Source organism: Hibiscus syriacus, unplaced genomic scaffold (genome assembly GCF_006381635.1).
Source record: "Hibiscus syriacus cultivar Baekdansim isolate YM2019G1 unplaced genomic scaffold, ASM638163v2 tig00111390_pilon, whole genome shotgun sequence".
Taxonomy (NCBI): Eukaryota; Viridiplantae; Streptophyta; class Magnoliopsida; order Malvales; family Malvaceae; genus Hibiscus; species Hibiscus syriacus.
Window position 1 is genome coordinate 310,673 of NW_024063077.1, and position 17,964 is coordinate 328,636.

General features: G+C 32.7%; 1 protein-coding gene across 1 annotated transcript; it reads left to right on the forward strand.

Annotated features, from left to right (window-relative positions):
• The first annotated feature begins 16,987 nt into the window (after positions 1-16,987).
• On the forward strand, positions 16,988-17,653 carry LOC120160092 (myosin heavy chain, embryonic smooth muscle isoform-like). Its single transcript, XM_039170536.1, has one exon. It carries the CDS (start codon positions 16,988-16,990, stop codon positions 17,651-17,653), a length of 666 nt encoding a protein of 221 aa, XP_039026467.1.
• The last annotated feature ends 311 nt before the right edge of the window (positions 17,654-17,964 follow it).

Genomic DNA, 17,964 nt, shown 5'->3' on the forward strand with positions numbered 1-17,964 from the left:
ACGTTTTTGTAAGGATATTTAAAGTAATTTATGTTACTTTAAAGATGGTAAGCATTGAATCAAATTCGCACTCTTACAGTTCTTTGAATATCAACTTAATAAAAAAAACTCTTCAAATGATTAAAATTATGGATATTTCACAAAGTAACAAGATTCAAAAACTGAAAAAATAAGGACCCTTGACCTTACCCAGAAGATACACTCGAGCATCATACCCTTATTTTATAGGGACCAATATAGCCTTCTCCTCTCATAAGGAAATAAACAAGAGGCTTGGTATTTAGGTATGCACAGGAGCAGACAACATAAGGCATCTCTTGTGTATGATATTGTAAAAACTGACTATACTACATTTCTGTTAAGGACGTTTAGTGATAATCCTAATCTTCAAAAATGGAATGGTGGAGTAGATGAATTTAGTACAGGACAATTATAACCCTAAAATCTAAATATAGGATTGTCTGACAATCAAAGACACATAGATTATAACAAGTTCTTCTCGATGAGCTTAAGAAATTCTAAATCTGAATACTCAAAAGGTTAATAAATAATTATTATGGATTATATAATAAAGTTGAGCTATTCCACTAAAGAAATTGGTTACAGAGGAAACACAACATCCCCGTCTTTATGAATAGATTACATTCAAACCATAGCATTGCTCGGGTACTCGGCAACTTGATGTTTGCTCCACTGCGATTGCCAAGTCGAAGACTTTTTGATGAGATTAAACCTTCAGCTAGCCCGATAAAGGCCATTATAATATATATACAATAAAGCTGAATTGATCTAACCAAACAATGGCAAATTAAATAAAATTTATCTAACAATGAGTTTCAGTAAAATGGACTAAGGGAATTGAGGAACACCAGTTATAGTCGACCTCACACAAGCACTCAGGAATTTTTTATTTAGATTGATGTCTCTGCACTACCTTTGATAAGGAAGTCTATGAAGCTTGAACAAATGGAAGATTTCAGAGAACTAAAATAGAAGTGTTATAGAAAGTCTAGTAATTGAATAGGCTAATTACGTCATTTTTTCCGCATCCGATTAAAACACCAATCCAAGAAAGAGAGGCATGTTATAATGTTCATAAGAACCAAGAAAGAAATGACATCTTTGATGACTGGAACCTCATAAAATAGAAAGCCAACCTGAAGCCAACCCATAAAATTCTGACACTTGTCAAAGAGCTATAACTTTGAAAATATTAAAAGAAATATTGATTCTTTTGATATTATGTGAACTCGTGTTTATGATTTGCTTCAATTGTGAGCCTGAATTAAGGAGTAATAATTTACAAAATTCTTTCGTTCTTTGATTTCTAAAATAAAAAAAATGAGAAAAACATTTTCAAACAGGACAATCTCAAATGCGAAAGGTCCTTGAAACGAGAGAGGCTCATTCTGTCTCTATTGGAGAAAAAAATAAGCAATGATAGAATGATGAAGCATTCCACATTCTTAAAAGCAGTAGTCCGAGATATCAAAAGAACTGGAGGATAAAACTCGTAGCACTTCCTTGTGACATTATTAGAAACCCATCAAGAAGTAGATGAGCACCTTATTTGAAAGGGGCACATATTCTAGCCCATAACAAGAATGTAAGAGTGTGACTAGCCAAGAATGAATTTTGGCACCCAAGTAGGGAGGAACCATGAAAATACCCACCTTGGGGCATGATCAGAAACCCATATCATATTGAGATAACAAGGTTTAGACCGAAAAGACATTGAGAATGAGGCTCATAACTTGGGGTGACAGGGACAGACCATGAATTTGAGCAGATCTTACCTTGTAAAGCAAATCAATCGAGCATGAACTAACGATAGAATCCTGAAAACAACTCTGATAGCGCAATTAATTCAAGCACAAAAAAGGCATCAGAGTCATATTACTGACCGTATCAAGAATTCAAGAAGCATTTCTTCTGGGACTTTAATGTAGATGAGGGGCTAAGAATATGCAAAAACATAAGATGATCATATGGTTCTCCAAAGTTGCAAGCTTGAAATTATAAATTGCTACACTGATATTTGACTAAACCCTAGAGAAGAATGATCAAGTGGAAGAAGACCTAGTTCCCCACTTTGGAGTCAAAGAAAAATTGAATCAACATTTATGCATACATGAGAAAATCATTTGCATAAAACAAAATGCATTACATTGCATTCGCATTTCACACATAAACATATGTTTTTTACAGATATTCCAATGAAAAGAAAAGATTCATGATATCAAAATTCCAACAAGTGGAAGCTAGATTTCAAACCTAAAATACAAATAATCCTGTTTAAAGAGGAAGACTCCCATTTGTGGTGGCCACAAGACAAGTTTTTACACAAAAATTTCAATTTTCAAAGATTACCTCGAAATCCAAATCTTCAAGTATAATTTTTAAAATTTTCAAACATATACTAACAAGTGTTAATGTTTAATTTTCAGATTTGATATTCTCGAAGATAAGATAAGTGAATTGTAATATCCCAAATATCAGGTTAGAGACTACGTTGAAAAGATTTGAAATTTGAAGATTTATTTGAATAAATGGTAAAAGATGAGAAAATGATTTGGAATAGTGTGTTGAACTAAATTGTATCAACAGATAAATTAAGAGGGCATTTTGGTCCTTTTAGGGGAAAATGAATTTAAAATTCATTTGTAATAAGATATTAAAGAAAAAGGGAGAAAGGGGGAAAGAGGGAAAGAAATTACCAAAAGCCATCTCTCTATTTTTTTCTTCTTCCCCGTGGAAAAGCTCTCTCCCATAACAAAGGTGAGATTTTAATTGGATGGGTTATCCTTATATTTCTGGTTAGTTATTGAAGCTTTGATCATAATAGAAGCTTAAGGAAAGATTAGATGGATTAAAACTATGAGATAAGGGAAATAATGAAGATTATAGAAAATGGGTTTTGAAATAATATGATAAGATATGAGTGTTTATTGATGTTTGCTAGTAGTTTTGACTTGTAAAAGAGGTAAATGAGAGATTAAAAGCGATGGATGAATTTAAAAACAAGTTAGAAAATGTGGTGTGATTCTTAGAATCAAATGATATTGAAGGATGCTAGATGTTTTAAGTAACTAAATGAGGGAAAGTTAGTATGTATAAGTAATGAAGAGTTTAGTAGCATTATGGGAGGTAATCCTAACAAAAATTGACCTCAATTGTGTAATAATCGAGGTAAAAATGGAAAATCTGGTCAGGGGTATCGGTATTTATATAATACTACCGATACTATAAGCTAAAATGGGATGAATTAGCTGAGTAGTATTGATTCTGATTGGATCAGTATCGATACCGATGAGGTAGTATCGATACCATGGTATGGGTATCGATACCAAGAAACATCGAATCTAAAATTGGTATCGATACCAGAAGGGGTATTGGTACCATAGTATGGTAGTATCGATACCATGGTAAGGGTATCGATACCATGGTAAGGGTATCGATACCAGGCAGCATCGAACCTAAAATGGGTATTGATACCAAAAGGGGGTATCAATACCATAGTATAGAAGTATCGAAACCAGGGTAGTAGTATCGATATTATTTAGCTTGGAACGACAAAATAGGTTAAAATTGTTATAGAAATTGAGATAATGATATTTTGAATATTCTTAAAGTACAAGGTTAAAGAATATACTAACAATTGGATATGGTACATGATTTAATGGATGCTTGAGTAGATCGGAACCAAGCTCCGGAGACTAACAAAACTAAGGGTAAAGGCACAATACTGGAGTAATCAGCCTTACGTTTCGGATACATAGCAAGGAAAGTCAAGTGAGTACATTATTATAATTATTGAGATGTTTAAATTAATGTATATTTAATAGTATTGACTAAGTTATTTCTTAGAAGTATAGAAAGAGTATTATGAATGAGTTTTTAGAGTATGAATTACTCTAAACTGAATACATAACTAAAAATGCATAAACGGATGCATTAAGGCATGAAAGGATGCCATAACTAAAAATGCATGAACGGATGTATTAAGGCATGAAAGGATGCCATAATTGAAAATGCATGAACAAATGCATTAAGGCATGAAAGGATGCCATAACTGAAAATGTATGAACGGATGCATTAAGGCATAAAATGATGCCATAACTAAAAATGCATGAACGGATGCATTAAGGCATGAAAGGATGCCATAACTGAAAATGCATGAACGGATGCATTAAGGCATGAAAGGATGCCATACCTGAAAATGCATGAACAAATGCATTAAGGCATGAAAGGATGCCATAACTGAAAATGCATGAACGGATGCATTAAGGCATGAAAGGATGCCATAAGTGAAATTAACAAATAATTATTAAAGAAAAATTAAAATAAAGGTATGCTGGAAATATTAAGGATGTTTATGATAAGAATTATGAAAGAAGTTTGGTTTCAATAATAGGGACTTATCTAACCCTTATGGATGATACAAATTAGTTCAAAAACTAAGAAATTCATAATAAGTTTATGAATTTTCGTATTAGTAGTGGGAATGTAATTCATCTAAATTATAGTAAGGGTTAAGAAATGACGGTATTAACACTACTGATGTAAACTATAGAGTTTATAATGAGTTGAGAGAGTTCATTGATATTATGGATAATTATTATAGTAGAAACTATTCTAAAATACAAGATTAAAGGCCTAACTGTGCCATTGACAGAAAGGTGTCATTTATGCCAGTTAGATGAAAGGCTAAGTGCCTTTAAGGCCTAAATGAGCAATTGGCAGAAAAGCATCAATTATGCCAGTTAGATGAACGGTTAAACACTATTGAGTAAAAGATGAATGGTTAAACACTGTTGTGTAAAAGAATAATGGACTAGCTATGCATTTGACAGAAAAGTGTCAAATATGCAAGTTAGATGAAATGTTAAATACCTTTGGGTGAAAGAATAAAGGAATTATCATGTATTGTGATATGAATAGTATATAAATGATATGAAGGGATAATATATATATATATATATATATATATATATATATATATATATATATATATATATATATATATATAATGTACCATAATGCATAACTAGTATGAATGGATGTTATAAAGAAAACGTAAACAAAATATAATAGGCATGAAAGGATATCTGAAGGAAAATACAAAACGGTGTATTAACAATATTTAAGGTGTCGCCATAATGATTACAAAAGATACATGATTAATTAGCATCTTGGTGCAATACATGTATAATACAATCACGTTAAATGTACACAAGGTAAATAAAGAATAAATGGGAAAATATACAGAAGAATGAGTATGACGGGCATATTAGGAATAATTTCTATGAGGGTATGAAAGAATTATGGTTTAATTGAGTATGGTGTATTTGGTCCTTATTAATGATGAAATTAAATTCTTCATTCAATATTAATAAGATACTGTTGTATAATCTTAATATCCTTATAGTATTATGTATCACTAAGTAAATACTTAACGTGTGTTTATTTCACGTGTAGGTAAAGGCAAAGATTAGTTGTGTAAGGAGTGTAGCAGTAGCAGCAGCTTTCATCAATTAAAGGTTGACTCATCAATAACATTTTAACAATTATATTCATTTTGAAAACTCAGTTGACATGTAATTAAATTATAGTAAATATTTTGTATTGTTCTTAAGTGATAATTTTAGTATGTTGCTTCTATAAATATCATATTTGTAGTTGATCAAATAGAAAATTTTTTTTTACGGGTTTTCAAATGGAAAAAGTTTTATAAAGTGATGTGACATATGTATCTTGTGTACGGAAAGGTATACGAAATATGGGTGTTACATGAATCAAACTCGATTCAATCTTCCCTGAAGAATAGCATAATGAATCAATATTTCCATATCTGATTTTCCCTCAAGAAGTAGTGGAACAAATCCCTCTTTTTCAGATTTGATCTTCCTTGAGGAACAGTGAAACAAGTCTGCCTCGATTCAATCTTCCCTGAAGAACAACAGAATAAATCAACATTTCCAGATCTAATTTTCCCTCAAGAAGCAGCGAAATAAATCACTCTATTTCAGATTCAAGATTTTCTCTCAAGAACAGCTGAACATATCCTTTTTTTAGATTTGATATTCCCTGAGTAATAATGGAACAAGTATGCCTCGATTCAATCTTCCCTGAAGAATAATGGAATGAATCAACATTTCCAGATCTGATTTTACCTCAAGAAGAAATAGAACATATCCCTTTCTTTCAAGATTTGATCTTCCTTGAGTAACAATGGAACAAGTCTGCCTTGATTCAATCTTCCCTGAGGAACAGTGGAATAAATCAACTTTTCTAGATCTGATATCCCTTAAGAAGTAGCGGAAAAAATCTCTCTTTTTTAGATTTGATCTTACCTAAGAAACAATGGAACAAGTCTGCCTCGATTGAATCTTCCCTGAAGAAAAGTGAAATGAATCAACATTTCCATATCTGATTTTCTCTCATGAAGCAGCAGAACATATATCTCTCTTTTAGATTCAATATTCTCTAAGGAAAAGTAGAATGAATCATCCTTTCCAGATCTGATTTTGCCTCAAGAAGCAGCAGAACATATCCCTCTTTTTCAAGATTTAACCTTCCCTAAGTAACAATGGAATAAGTCTGCCTCGATTCAATCTTTCCTTAAGAACAATATAATGAATCAATGTGCCAGATATGATTTTCCCACAAGAAGAAACAGAACATATCCCTCTCTTTCAAGATTTTATTTTCCCTGAGTAACAGTGGAATGAGTCCGTCTCAATTCAATCTTCCCTGAAGAACAGTGGAATGAATCAACATCCCCAAATATAATTTTCCCTCAAGAAGAAGTGGAACAGATTCCTCTCTTTCAAGATTTGATCTTCCCTGAGTAACAGTTAAACAAGTATGACTCGATTCAATCTTCACTGAAGAATAGTGGAATGAATCAACATCCCCATATCTAATTTTCCCTCAAGAAGTACCAAATCAGATCTCTATCTTTCAATATTTGATCTTTCCAGAGTAACAGTGGAACAAGTATGCCTCGATTCAATCTTCCCTGAAAAATAGTAGAATGAATCAACATTTCCAGATCAGATTTTCCTTCAAGAAGAAGCGGAACGTATCCCTCTCTTTCAAATACTTGATCTTCCCTAAGTAACATTGGAACAAGTCTGCCTCAATTCAATCTTCCATGAAAAATAGTGGAATTAATCAATATTTCCATATATGATTTTCCCTTAAGAAGCAGCGAAACAAATCCCTCTTTTTTCCATATTTGATATTCTCTGAGGAACAATGGAATAAATTTACCCCGATTCAATCTTCCCTGAAGAATAGTGGAATGAATCAACAGTGGAGCATATCCCTTATCAGATTTCATAGCACGGAGTTGACCGGACGAAAACCCATTGTCCGTTTGTCTTTGACATATTCTTGTTGATACAATAATGGGCAAAGAGGGATAGTTGTCAACACTTGTTTTCGTCCCATTTTTAATAATAATAATAATAATAATAATAATAATAATAATATTAGGCTTTACAAACCCAATTAGCCCAATACAAAACAGTCTCGAATGTTACAATTCAAGGCTGACCCAAACCATTGTAGAGGATTAACAGGCCCAGCAAGAATATAGCTCATTCAGAAGCCCAGTCTGCTAGGGTTTATCTTCTCATTGCCCAGCGCCGCTTGAATAAGAGCCGTTGGATCTTATTTTAGATCCAACGGTCCAAATATTACAAAATTAGGGTTTTCACCCTAATATTCCTTCAGCAAGTTACGACTTGCACCAATCTCCTATCTCCGTTCCTGATGTCCACTGCCAGCACTCCACGTCGCCATCAGTAAGTAGCCCTGCTACACCGTCACCTCCACCATCATCGTCTCTCTGCAACAAACAATCGAACCGCATGCAAACAGAAAAGAAATGATGATTTCAGGGTGATAAGAGACCTTGATGCTCTCTCTAAATGTGGTTCTAAAAAAAGAAAAAAAATAAGTAGAAGAAAAAGAACTCAGAGTTTGTAAGAAAAAAAGGAAAAGAGATAAAAAAGAGTGTTTGGGGGTTTAAAAAAAGGGAAAAACCAAAAAGAAACCGAAAAGAAAAACTTACATTTTCCGTTCGAAAAGCCTCATCACATCGCTCGGAGTCAAAACACAATCGATTCGAAGGTAAAGTATTCACCTTTAGTCGTAGTTGAGTGGTTTTAGGGTTTTGGGTTTCTTTTTTGTAGGGATCTAAGCCTTAGGGGGTTTTGGGTTTTGTCATAATAGTGGGGTCTTTTAGAGGTTTTAAGGCTGGCTTTTTGGTTTCTAGGCTCTAAACATATGATATTTGGAGGGTATAGGGGCTGAAGGGATAATTTTGTCGGTTGGGTTTGGTGTCGTGGCCACTGTTTTACGGTAATCAAGGAGGGTTTGGTTTTGATCGACGGGGGAGGCAGAGAGTTTTTGAGGGAGAGAGGTTCTCTGGTTTTGGTAAAAAAAAAAGGGGGGGAAGGTTTTGAAGCGTCTCGGATCCTCATCGGAGCCCTAGGTGGTGGTGGCCGGTGAGGTTAGAGAGCTTTGGAGCTCTCGGTTTGGGGAGGCAAAAGAGAGGGTTCGAGAACTCTCAGAGAATGAGGCGGCTCAGTTTTTGTTAAAAGTGATTAGGTTTAGGTTAGATTTTTCATTAGGGGATTTTATATATTGGGTATTGGGTTATTTCAGTTTTAGTCCCCCAAACTTAAGCACGTTTTCGCAAAACAATCACATGTAGGGATTGTTGTTTTATTTAGCCTTTTTTTATTTGTCCCATTATTGTTATTTTCTGACTTTGTACCTCAATTGTGTTTTTGGATTAATTATGTTAAGTCCCTTGTATTTGTAATCTCTTTGTTTCGTTCATGAAATTAAAATGGGTTTATTTATGTCGGTGTCACGTCAGTTTCCCCTCTAGTTTATTTTGGTCTTCATTAAAGCTTTTACAACTCTCTTTAATTTGGTCTTTATACTTTACGTGCTTTATATTTTAGTCATTGTTTATACATGGATGCCTTTAGGTATAATTATTGTGTGTCTTTTCAAGTTTCAGATTTATTCTATTTTAGTCACTTTTATGCTTTATTTTATTTTAATTTTGAGATGTTGGTTTGATTGTTTGTATTTTAGTCCTATTTTCATTTTATTTTAATTTTTGCATGTTAGTTCATTTTAGTCCTTAATTAATTTTGCATGATACCCTCGTAAGCATCTCTTGACTCGAATCAAAATAAATTGACTAAGGGTAACATTCATTCATTTTAATATTGTCGTAAACTAATTGTCTTAACATATAAGAAAGTCACTTTCGATAATTTTAAAACGAAAGTATATCACATTTAGTGACACGATTTAAATCGAATCTATTTTAAAATTCAGAAATTGGGAAAATATCATGTTATTTTAATTAAATTCACCGAGAAAATACTGTTATATCGAATCTAAGGTCACATCTCGAGGTATTTAAATAATTGAACATCCTTATTCTCATTAAATATTGGTAAAATAAAAAATTAATTATACTTGCTTGATATATGCTTTTAATTTGCTTTATTTTTGCATGTGTTTTTCAATGGGTTTTCAAAATAATAACACTCAAATCGATATTGAGAATAATAATATCTTTTCATTTCGGTTGGAGTAATAAATGACTGCTTTAAAACATGAGAGATCATTTATTCTCGATTGGAAATAATTTGATATTACTGTTTTCTCTCAAATCAATATTGATTTTTAAGATGGAATGGTGATATCTCTTCATCTCGATTGGAGCAGTAAATAACTGCTTTAAGGTATGAGAGGTCATTTATTCTCGATTGGAAATAATTAGATATTATTATTTTCTCTCTTAAAATTATTTTGGGTGTTGTTATTTTGAATTAATAATGAACTTTAGAATGGAATTTTTAATATTTCTTTATCTCCATTGGAGTAAGAATCGATTGTTTAAGGTATGAGAGATCAATTTTTCTCGATAGGAAATAATTAAATATTTTCATGTTTCGTCCAAAAGTTCAAAGAATATTTGTGTAGGGGATCTTAAATTAAATTAGACTCAAACTCGTAAATTTCATTACAAAGTCAATTTATTAATAGACTAGGTATCGATTTAAGGCAATGTGGGGTGCTAATTATTCCCCACACATAACCGACTCCTGAACTCAAATTTTGGTAGCATAGACCTTAAATTTGTTGTTTTAATTAAAATGAATATTTTTAAAAAATGAAAAATACATTTTTGGGTGTCAATCACACTCTAATTAAATACTGGTGGCGACTCCTCAAATCACATTTTATTGTTAACCGGTCATCAAAAATTATTTCGAAACAAGACCCCTTTCCTTTTCAGAAAACCGTTTCGACACAACGTCAAATCTAGAAGTTTATCAAACACCAAAAAATGCTAAATTCCATTGGAAGCATGCCAAAATGGTATTTTTTTCATATACGTAAGCTAAACAAATAATTTGTATATAATATATTCAATTATATAAAAAAAATTATTTTCTATATTCAAAGTAACAATACAATTCAAAACACAAGAAAAATATATTTTTATTAACTGTAATTTAATATATACATATATAATATTTTCAATTATTTCTACCGTTCACAATATATATATATATATATATATATATATATATATATAGAAAATGTAACAAGTTTTTTTAATTATGTAAACTAGTCTAGTGATCAGGTTGATCCTATCCTTATTTAGAGTTTCATATTTGAGTCTTCATATTGGAAAATTCTACTGTACTGTGAATATTGTATATCGAAATATACCGCTAATTAAAATTATCATTGTTAAATAAATGTTAAAAAGGTAAACTACACGTTTAGTACATAAAGTATCACTTTTATTTCGTTTTAGTACCTAAACTTTTTTATAATCATATTTAACGTTTAATTTAAGTTTCAAAAATATGATTTATGGATTAATTAGAACAATTTAAAATACTTAAAAAATTAATTAGAATAATTCAAAATATTTTTCTAATATTATAAATATATTTTTAGAATGATTTAATATAAATTTTATAATAATATATAAATAAATAAATAAATAATTTTATTTTAAAAATAATCGTTAATTTAATTATGATATAAGTAAGTATTAAGTTTAGTATAATTAAAAAATTCTCATTATATGACGGTATGCGCTGGAACTATCCATGATGTTAATGGACGGGGTGCGTACAAGGTTTTGCGAAAGGTATTGGATGTTGTTCAATTGTGAATTCGAAACTTAGGGGTGGCTATAAGGGACTGGTTTCAGCATGAAACATGAATTTGTGACACATTAAAGTAGAAACATGTAGTAAAGAAGTACTAGAATTGCTAAAACAAGGTATTAACATGACACATATCTCCCATGATTCTACATATCATCAATCTTGTCGACCCTCAATTTTTTTCGTCCCGTTATTATTAAGTTATTATTATTATTATTATTATTTAAGATTACTAAAATAATATTTTTATTTACAGATTCGGCCCAAATACCTCAAACCCAAATTACAGTTCAGCAAACCTAAGGATGAAAACCCAACACCAACTAGGGTTTCATCATATTCTAAGGCAGCCACCTAATCTCAACCGCACGATCAAGTTGGAGATGGCCGGTTTAAATCAACCCTCAGTTAAGATTTCCCCCTTGGATGATGTCGGCGCCTTGCTAGAGCCGTCCGATTTGGACCCATCCAACGGTCCAGATCGAGCCCAGACCACCGAATCTGGCACTATCGCAGTCTTCTCCACCAACTGACAATTGGATTCACAAGTCAAACATTAAGACCAAGACAAACCCGTGATTTCAATCTATTTTTTACTTCAATCATGATGTTTCAGAAAAAACAAGAAAAAAGAAAGTAAAAACCTATTGTAGAATCGGTTATATAACCTGAACGAAAAAAATGTAAAAGGGGGACTCCCAGATTCGGAAAGCAATAAAAATAGCAGTTATTTTCAAGGTATATTTTTAGTTCGAAAATATAGAAATATACTCTTTGCATGCAAAAATAAAATATATATATGTGAGTAGCTTACTTGAGTCGGAGGGAGCCTTCACGGCGGTCGGAGTTCGAGGAAACCAAACAGACGGGTTTAGATTTATGGTTGTTTGGGTTTGTTTAGGGAATTTTTAGGTTTAGTTTGGTGTCTAGGATAGTAGATCTAGGCTTTGGGTTTTTTTAGGTGAATTTTGGAGCTCTGGCCACCGTGTGTGGTGGCCGGAATGGCGGTCGGACGGCAAGTTAGGTTGGCCGGTAAGGGATCAGTCGAAGATTGAGAGAACTCTCATTTGTTTTTGGTAACCAAATGAAAATGAAACAAAGCAATGATAAATGGTGTTATATATAGGCTAATTTAATGGTATAAATGCATCTTAAATGCCTCTAATTTCAGCGTGTTTTACAAAATAGTCATTGATAGGGACTAGTTTCATTATTTTGCCATTTTTCTTTATGTTTTATAATTTTGGATTTAATCATAGTTTAATCCCTTACATTCACCTCGTATTTGTACTTTAGTCATCGATTTCGCAGTTTTTATATTTCAGTTTCGAAATTGTTGTTCTGGTTGTGTAATTTTATTCTTACTTCATTAATATTGGTTGAGATAAATAATTGGTAAAATTGTATCTTTAATCCTTATATTCAGCATCAGATCCCTTTAACTTTAGGGATAGGATTATTTTTTTAGCTAATGTTGATCATTGTGCCCTATGTTTAAAATTATATTTTATTAATTATGTGATACTTTTTTTTCAGTGACCCACGTTGGTTGTGGTGTCTTATATATATTTTATGTAGGTTTACTTTACCTTTATATTTTATATTAAAAGTGTGTTGGTTGTGGTGTTTTATATATATTTTATGTATGATTACTTTACCTTTATATTATATATTAAAAGTATGGTAATTCTCATAATATATTTTATACCACTTACTTTGTAATTTGTAAACATATACGGTATATAATATATTTTGTAAGCATATATATTATATTATTTAAGTGTATTATATATATATAGGTTGTACATAGTATGTAGAATATATATATCTATTTTATTATCCATATTATATATATATATATATATATATATATATATATATATATATATATATATATATAGCATATATGCATATTACGCAAGTAATACTTTTATGTATATATTATAATTATTTTTATTAATTTACGTATATATATATAATTATATATATTATTTTTATTAAACATTAATCTATGAATATATATATATATATATATATATATATATATATATATATTAGTTAGTTGATAATTTAGTATTGGTACAAAATCACCACTTTTGTTTGTTGAAGATATAGTAGTTTTTTTTTAATTATAATATATATAGAATCATTATAATATTTGTTTGTCCACTTGTTTCCTTAATTTAAGCTATAGTGGTTTAGCTTTTAATTATAATATATATGAAATCATTATAATATTTGTTTCTCCACTTATTTCCTTAATTTAAGCAATAGAGGTTTAGTTTTTTATTGATTATAATATATGGAATCATTATAATATTTTTTCACTTTCCCTAATTTAAGCTACTTATTTCCCTAACATATGGTGTTTAGTTTTTATGGAGTCATTATACTATTTGTTTCCCCGCTTGTTTCCTAATTTAAGCTTTGACTTGTTTAATTTAATATGCATTTTTTATTATAATTTATTGTCCATAATTTGTTTACATTTTGTTTTAATTTATGGGTCACGTTTTTCATTTGATTTTTTTATGTTCACATTATGGTTCCCTATTATGTTTGATGTATGTGTCTTACTTTTATCTTTAATTAAATATTTTGATGTATTTTCATTTTCATTTAAATGCATTTGTGTGTACATATGTTTTGCATGACATCTTAATTAATTTTACATGATAACCTCATAAGCATCCCTTGACTCTAATCGAAATAAGTTGACTAAGGGTGATATTCGATCATTTTAAAATTATCGAAAGAAATTTTCTAATACGTGAATATTTAATACATTTTAATGTATAGCATTAAACTTTAATATTAGAACTGACATTTCATATTTGATCCCTAAGTTCCTTAATTTTCATAATTTGACACTTTAAGTTAGAATAAACCTTAATTTACTTTTAGTTTAATTAGGACAAATAAAATTTTGTTTGATTGCATTGTTATTTTACAAATCTAAGGCAATGTTCACTTATTAAGGAATTAATAGTATATCTCCCGCGATCGTGCTTAGGGGGTGACTACTGGTAATTCCTTGAATAAGTCGACATCCTTTTCAAAATCACATCATGTTTTCTAAAAATGAGGTAATATTCGGTTATTAGGCACAATAGCTGATCTCCCGCATTTATGCTCGGGGGCGAATGTTATCGGCAATAAACGAATACCCTTTTCAACTTTGCATCCTTAATGATGTTTAAATTAAATAAAGATCGAACTCTAAATTTCTGATTTTAAATATAGGGTAATCAACTAGGTACTAATTTTTGGGTGCTTGTGGGGGTGATAATCCTTCCCCACGCGTAACTGACTCCCGAACCTGATTTCTGGATTTTCACAGACCTCAAAACTCGATATTTTGATAAAAAAACAAAATGTTTTATTAAAATCATCCGGTTTTTATGGTGTTCCAATCTCACCTTAAATGATTGGTGGCGACTCCTTACCTTTCAAAACAATTTTCAAATAGAATACCCCATTCGATATCGGTATTTCCCCGTCCTGGCAAAAAGCGGTTACGATAGCTTGGCGACTCCGCTGGGGATTTTTGTTTTTCTTAAACAAGTTGAGAGTCTAGCCACAAGTTGGGTACCCTATATTTATGATTTTGGAAATTTTGAGTTCGATATTATTTAATATATGGTTCATTATGGTCTTAAAAAAAGATTCTCTCTGGTTAATGCTTACACTTCTGTGAAATATTTAGGAGTGTTGCATATCATAAGTTCTAACCCGAGCTCAACCCCTATTTACCTAAGTAGAGAGAAACGTCACACCTCACGAGGAGCATTGGGCTTCCTTGTGTGGGTCTGACAAAGTATCTCTGGAAAGCACCCTAAGTTGCCTATCCAGATACCAGATCCGAGGTACACTTTTAGTGGTGTGATCCCCTGAGCTGAACCCAATTCGCAAGTCTGTAATGGGCCAGAATCGGGGGGCAACCTTAGCAGGTTGTAAAGATGGCTTGGGAATCATTTTCTAGAACCCAACCTCATATAAAGAATTTAGTAAGCCTACCCCGTTAAAGCCATGCAGATAACTTAGAAGAACTAGATTACATGATGTTAGGATTTTTAAATTTCTTTTATTATTTCGCATTCGATACTTTAAATTTTCATTAATTATTCTTTGATTTTTTAAATTATTCTAATATCACTAACTTATTGTTTTGTTTCCTGATTGCATGTATCATTATCATATCACATCATTTCATAAACGGTATTGATTCCCAAATCACCTAGTTATTATATAAAAGCTTAAGGCAACAATGTCTTTCGATGGGACTGAGAATGTAATTAGTGTTCAGACCTGGTCTGAATATGGGCAGACACGATTCGGGGATAGCCTTGTCACTACCGAAGATTCAGTTTTGCCAGAAAAGGTAACTATCCGAGTCAGACAGGCACATTGGGTTGAGTTATCAAGAATTTGGTCTACCTGGGATGATAATGAGAAGACACTATTCAGAGGGATATACGGCGACATTATAGAGCTACTGAGAGCACCAATAGATTCAGTGGTGGTTCGAGCCCTTGCCGAGTGTTGGAATCCAGCTTACAGGTGTTTCACTTTTGGTAAAGTAGACATGACCACGACCTTGGAGGAGTATACAACTTTGTTGAATATCCCGAATGTTAGAAGACATTCCATTTACACCAAGGCAATTCGACCTAAAGGGTTCATAAACAAGATGATCACGCTGACGGCAAAGACCAAGGAGTGGGTCGAAGAGTACATTCGTGATGAGGGGATCTCATGGGCTCAGCTGAAAAGTTTAATTTACGAGCAAACTTCATCGAAAAGAAGAAGAGATCACTTCGCCCTTGCGGTATATGGTTTGGTAATTTTTCCCAGGAACGAGGATCACTTTGACATCGCCTTAATCGATTTCGTTGAAGCTATCGCTAGAAAGAATCCTGCACCAGCCATCCTTGCGGAAATATTCTTGTCACTGAACCAGTGTAGACGATTGGGGGGAGGTCAGTTCACCGGATGTGTCTCACTATTACTAGTTTGGTGGTGGAGCCACTCCTGGATAGTCGAGAAAGGTTGGGCTCTGAGACATCAATCAAATTTTTCACCTCTTATGGATTTCCTCAACAAATGCCAAATCCCCGAGCATCGTAAGAGGAAAGACTGGGTTGAAGCTCTCTGTAACATGAAAGATACTGAGATAGTATGGAAGGCTTACTGGTTACCCGAAGAGGACATACTTTTCAGGTACGGTAACGATAGTTTTGTAATGCTGCACGGATTATGGGGAGCAATCGGGTATACTCCGCTAATTGTACTCAGACAGTTCAATACCCGATAGTTCGTACCAGCTACCCACAACCTGAAAGAGGCAGAGTTTTCTTTCTCTACTCCGGGTTACCGAGAGCGAATTTCAAAGATCTATGCGGCTTGGCAGAAGCCTCAATGGATGAGTTTCAAGATGATAGAGCCTGTATTCACGTCGGCCAATGAGGTTTGGAGGTCGCAGAGAATTAACAACAACACACCTAAGCCAAATTTAGAGGACAAGTTGACTATGAAGGAGCGATTGAGGAGGCTCCCGACAGAAGCTGAGTTGTTAAAAGAGGAAATGCGACTGATGAATCTAGAGAGAGAAAAAGAACAGAGAAGCTTCTCGGAAGAGAAGACAATATAGGAACTCGAAATGATTAAGAAGGATGGAGTGATAAAATAATTGGCCAAAGAGAAAGAGAAGGTCTAGGAGAATTTTGATGCTAAACCTAGATTTCTGGGCCTTAGAGAAGAAAATGAGAGCCCATGGTCTACATCATACTGCCAAAACCCTAAAGATAAAACTCGATAGGGAAGAAAGAAGCGCAAGAAGAGGCCAAGAAGAAAAGAAACGAGCCATACAACATGCTCGAAAACTGAGAGAGCAAAGAGATGAGGCCAACCAGGAATTAGCACAAAGGCGGGCACAGATTGAACAACTTGAGGCACAACTGCTTAGTATTGATGAGACTTTTCGGAACCCTTACAACAATCTTCAAAAAGAAAATGAGATGTTAAAGAAAAAGATAGCGGAGCTAGAAGGAGCAGGGTTGATCCACTCATCTGCACAAGAGGTAACCATGCAAGAAAACGAGGCCTTAAAAGTGAAGATTACTAAATTAGAAGTCATAGTGAATAGATGCCATCAACGAATCCAACAGCTAGAAGAGAGCCGACCATTAACTAATCCAGAGCTTGGAATTGCTCTACGACAGGCTCAGGATACCATTCAAAGGCAACATGAAGCAATGGAGAGAGCAATGGGTCTGGCTCGCGATGTAGCTCGCCAAGTCTACGAGTTATCTGAAGAAGCGACAGCTTTAAGAATTTTTGTGATTCCAGAAATAGAGGAAGAACGGTGCATCATGGGATTGATGATAGAGCTCGAAAGATTAGGAAATAGGGCAAGATTCTATGTTTAGTATTTATGTCGATATAATCTATTTGCCTAAGTGCTTAGATGTTGTGTGTTGTTGAGTACTTTTTATATAAACTAAGTATTTTGAATCAATATTGGGTTACATTTGCATTTGTATTTTCATATGTTTTGTTTTCTCTAAATTTTCAAAATCTTAATGATTACATTATAACAATTTATTCATTAAAATTGACAAAATAATAAAATAAAATTTTCAATCATTTGTAGTTATCCTGACATACATCTCACACCCATACGGTACTCATCAGTCAACAAAGAAAATAGAAGACAAGATCGTCCAAATCGAAAAAACTC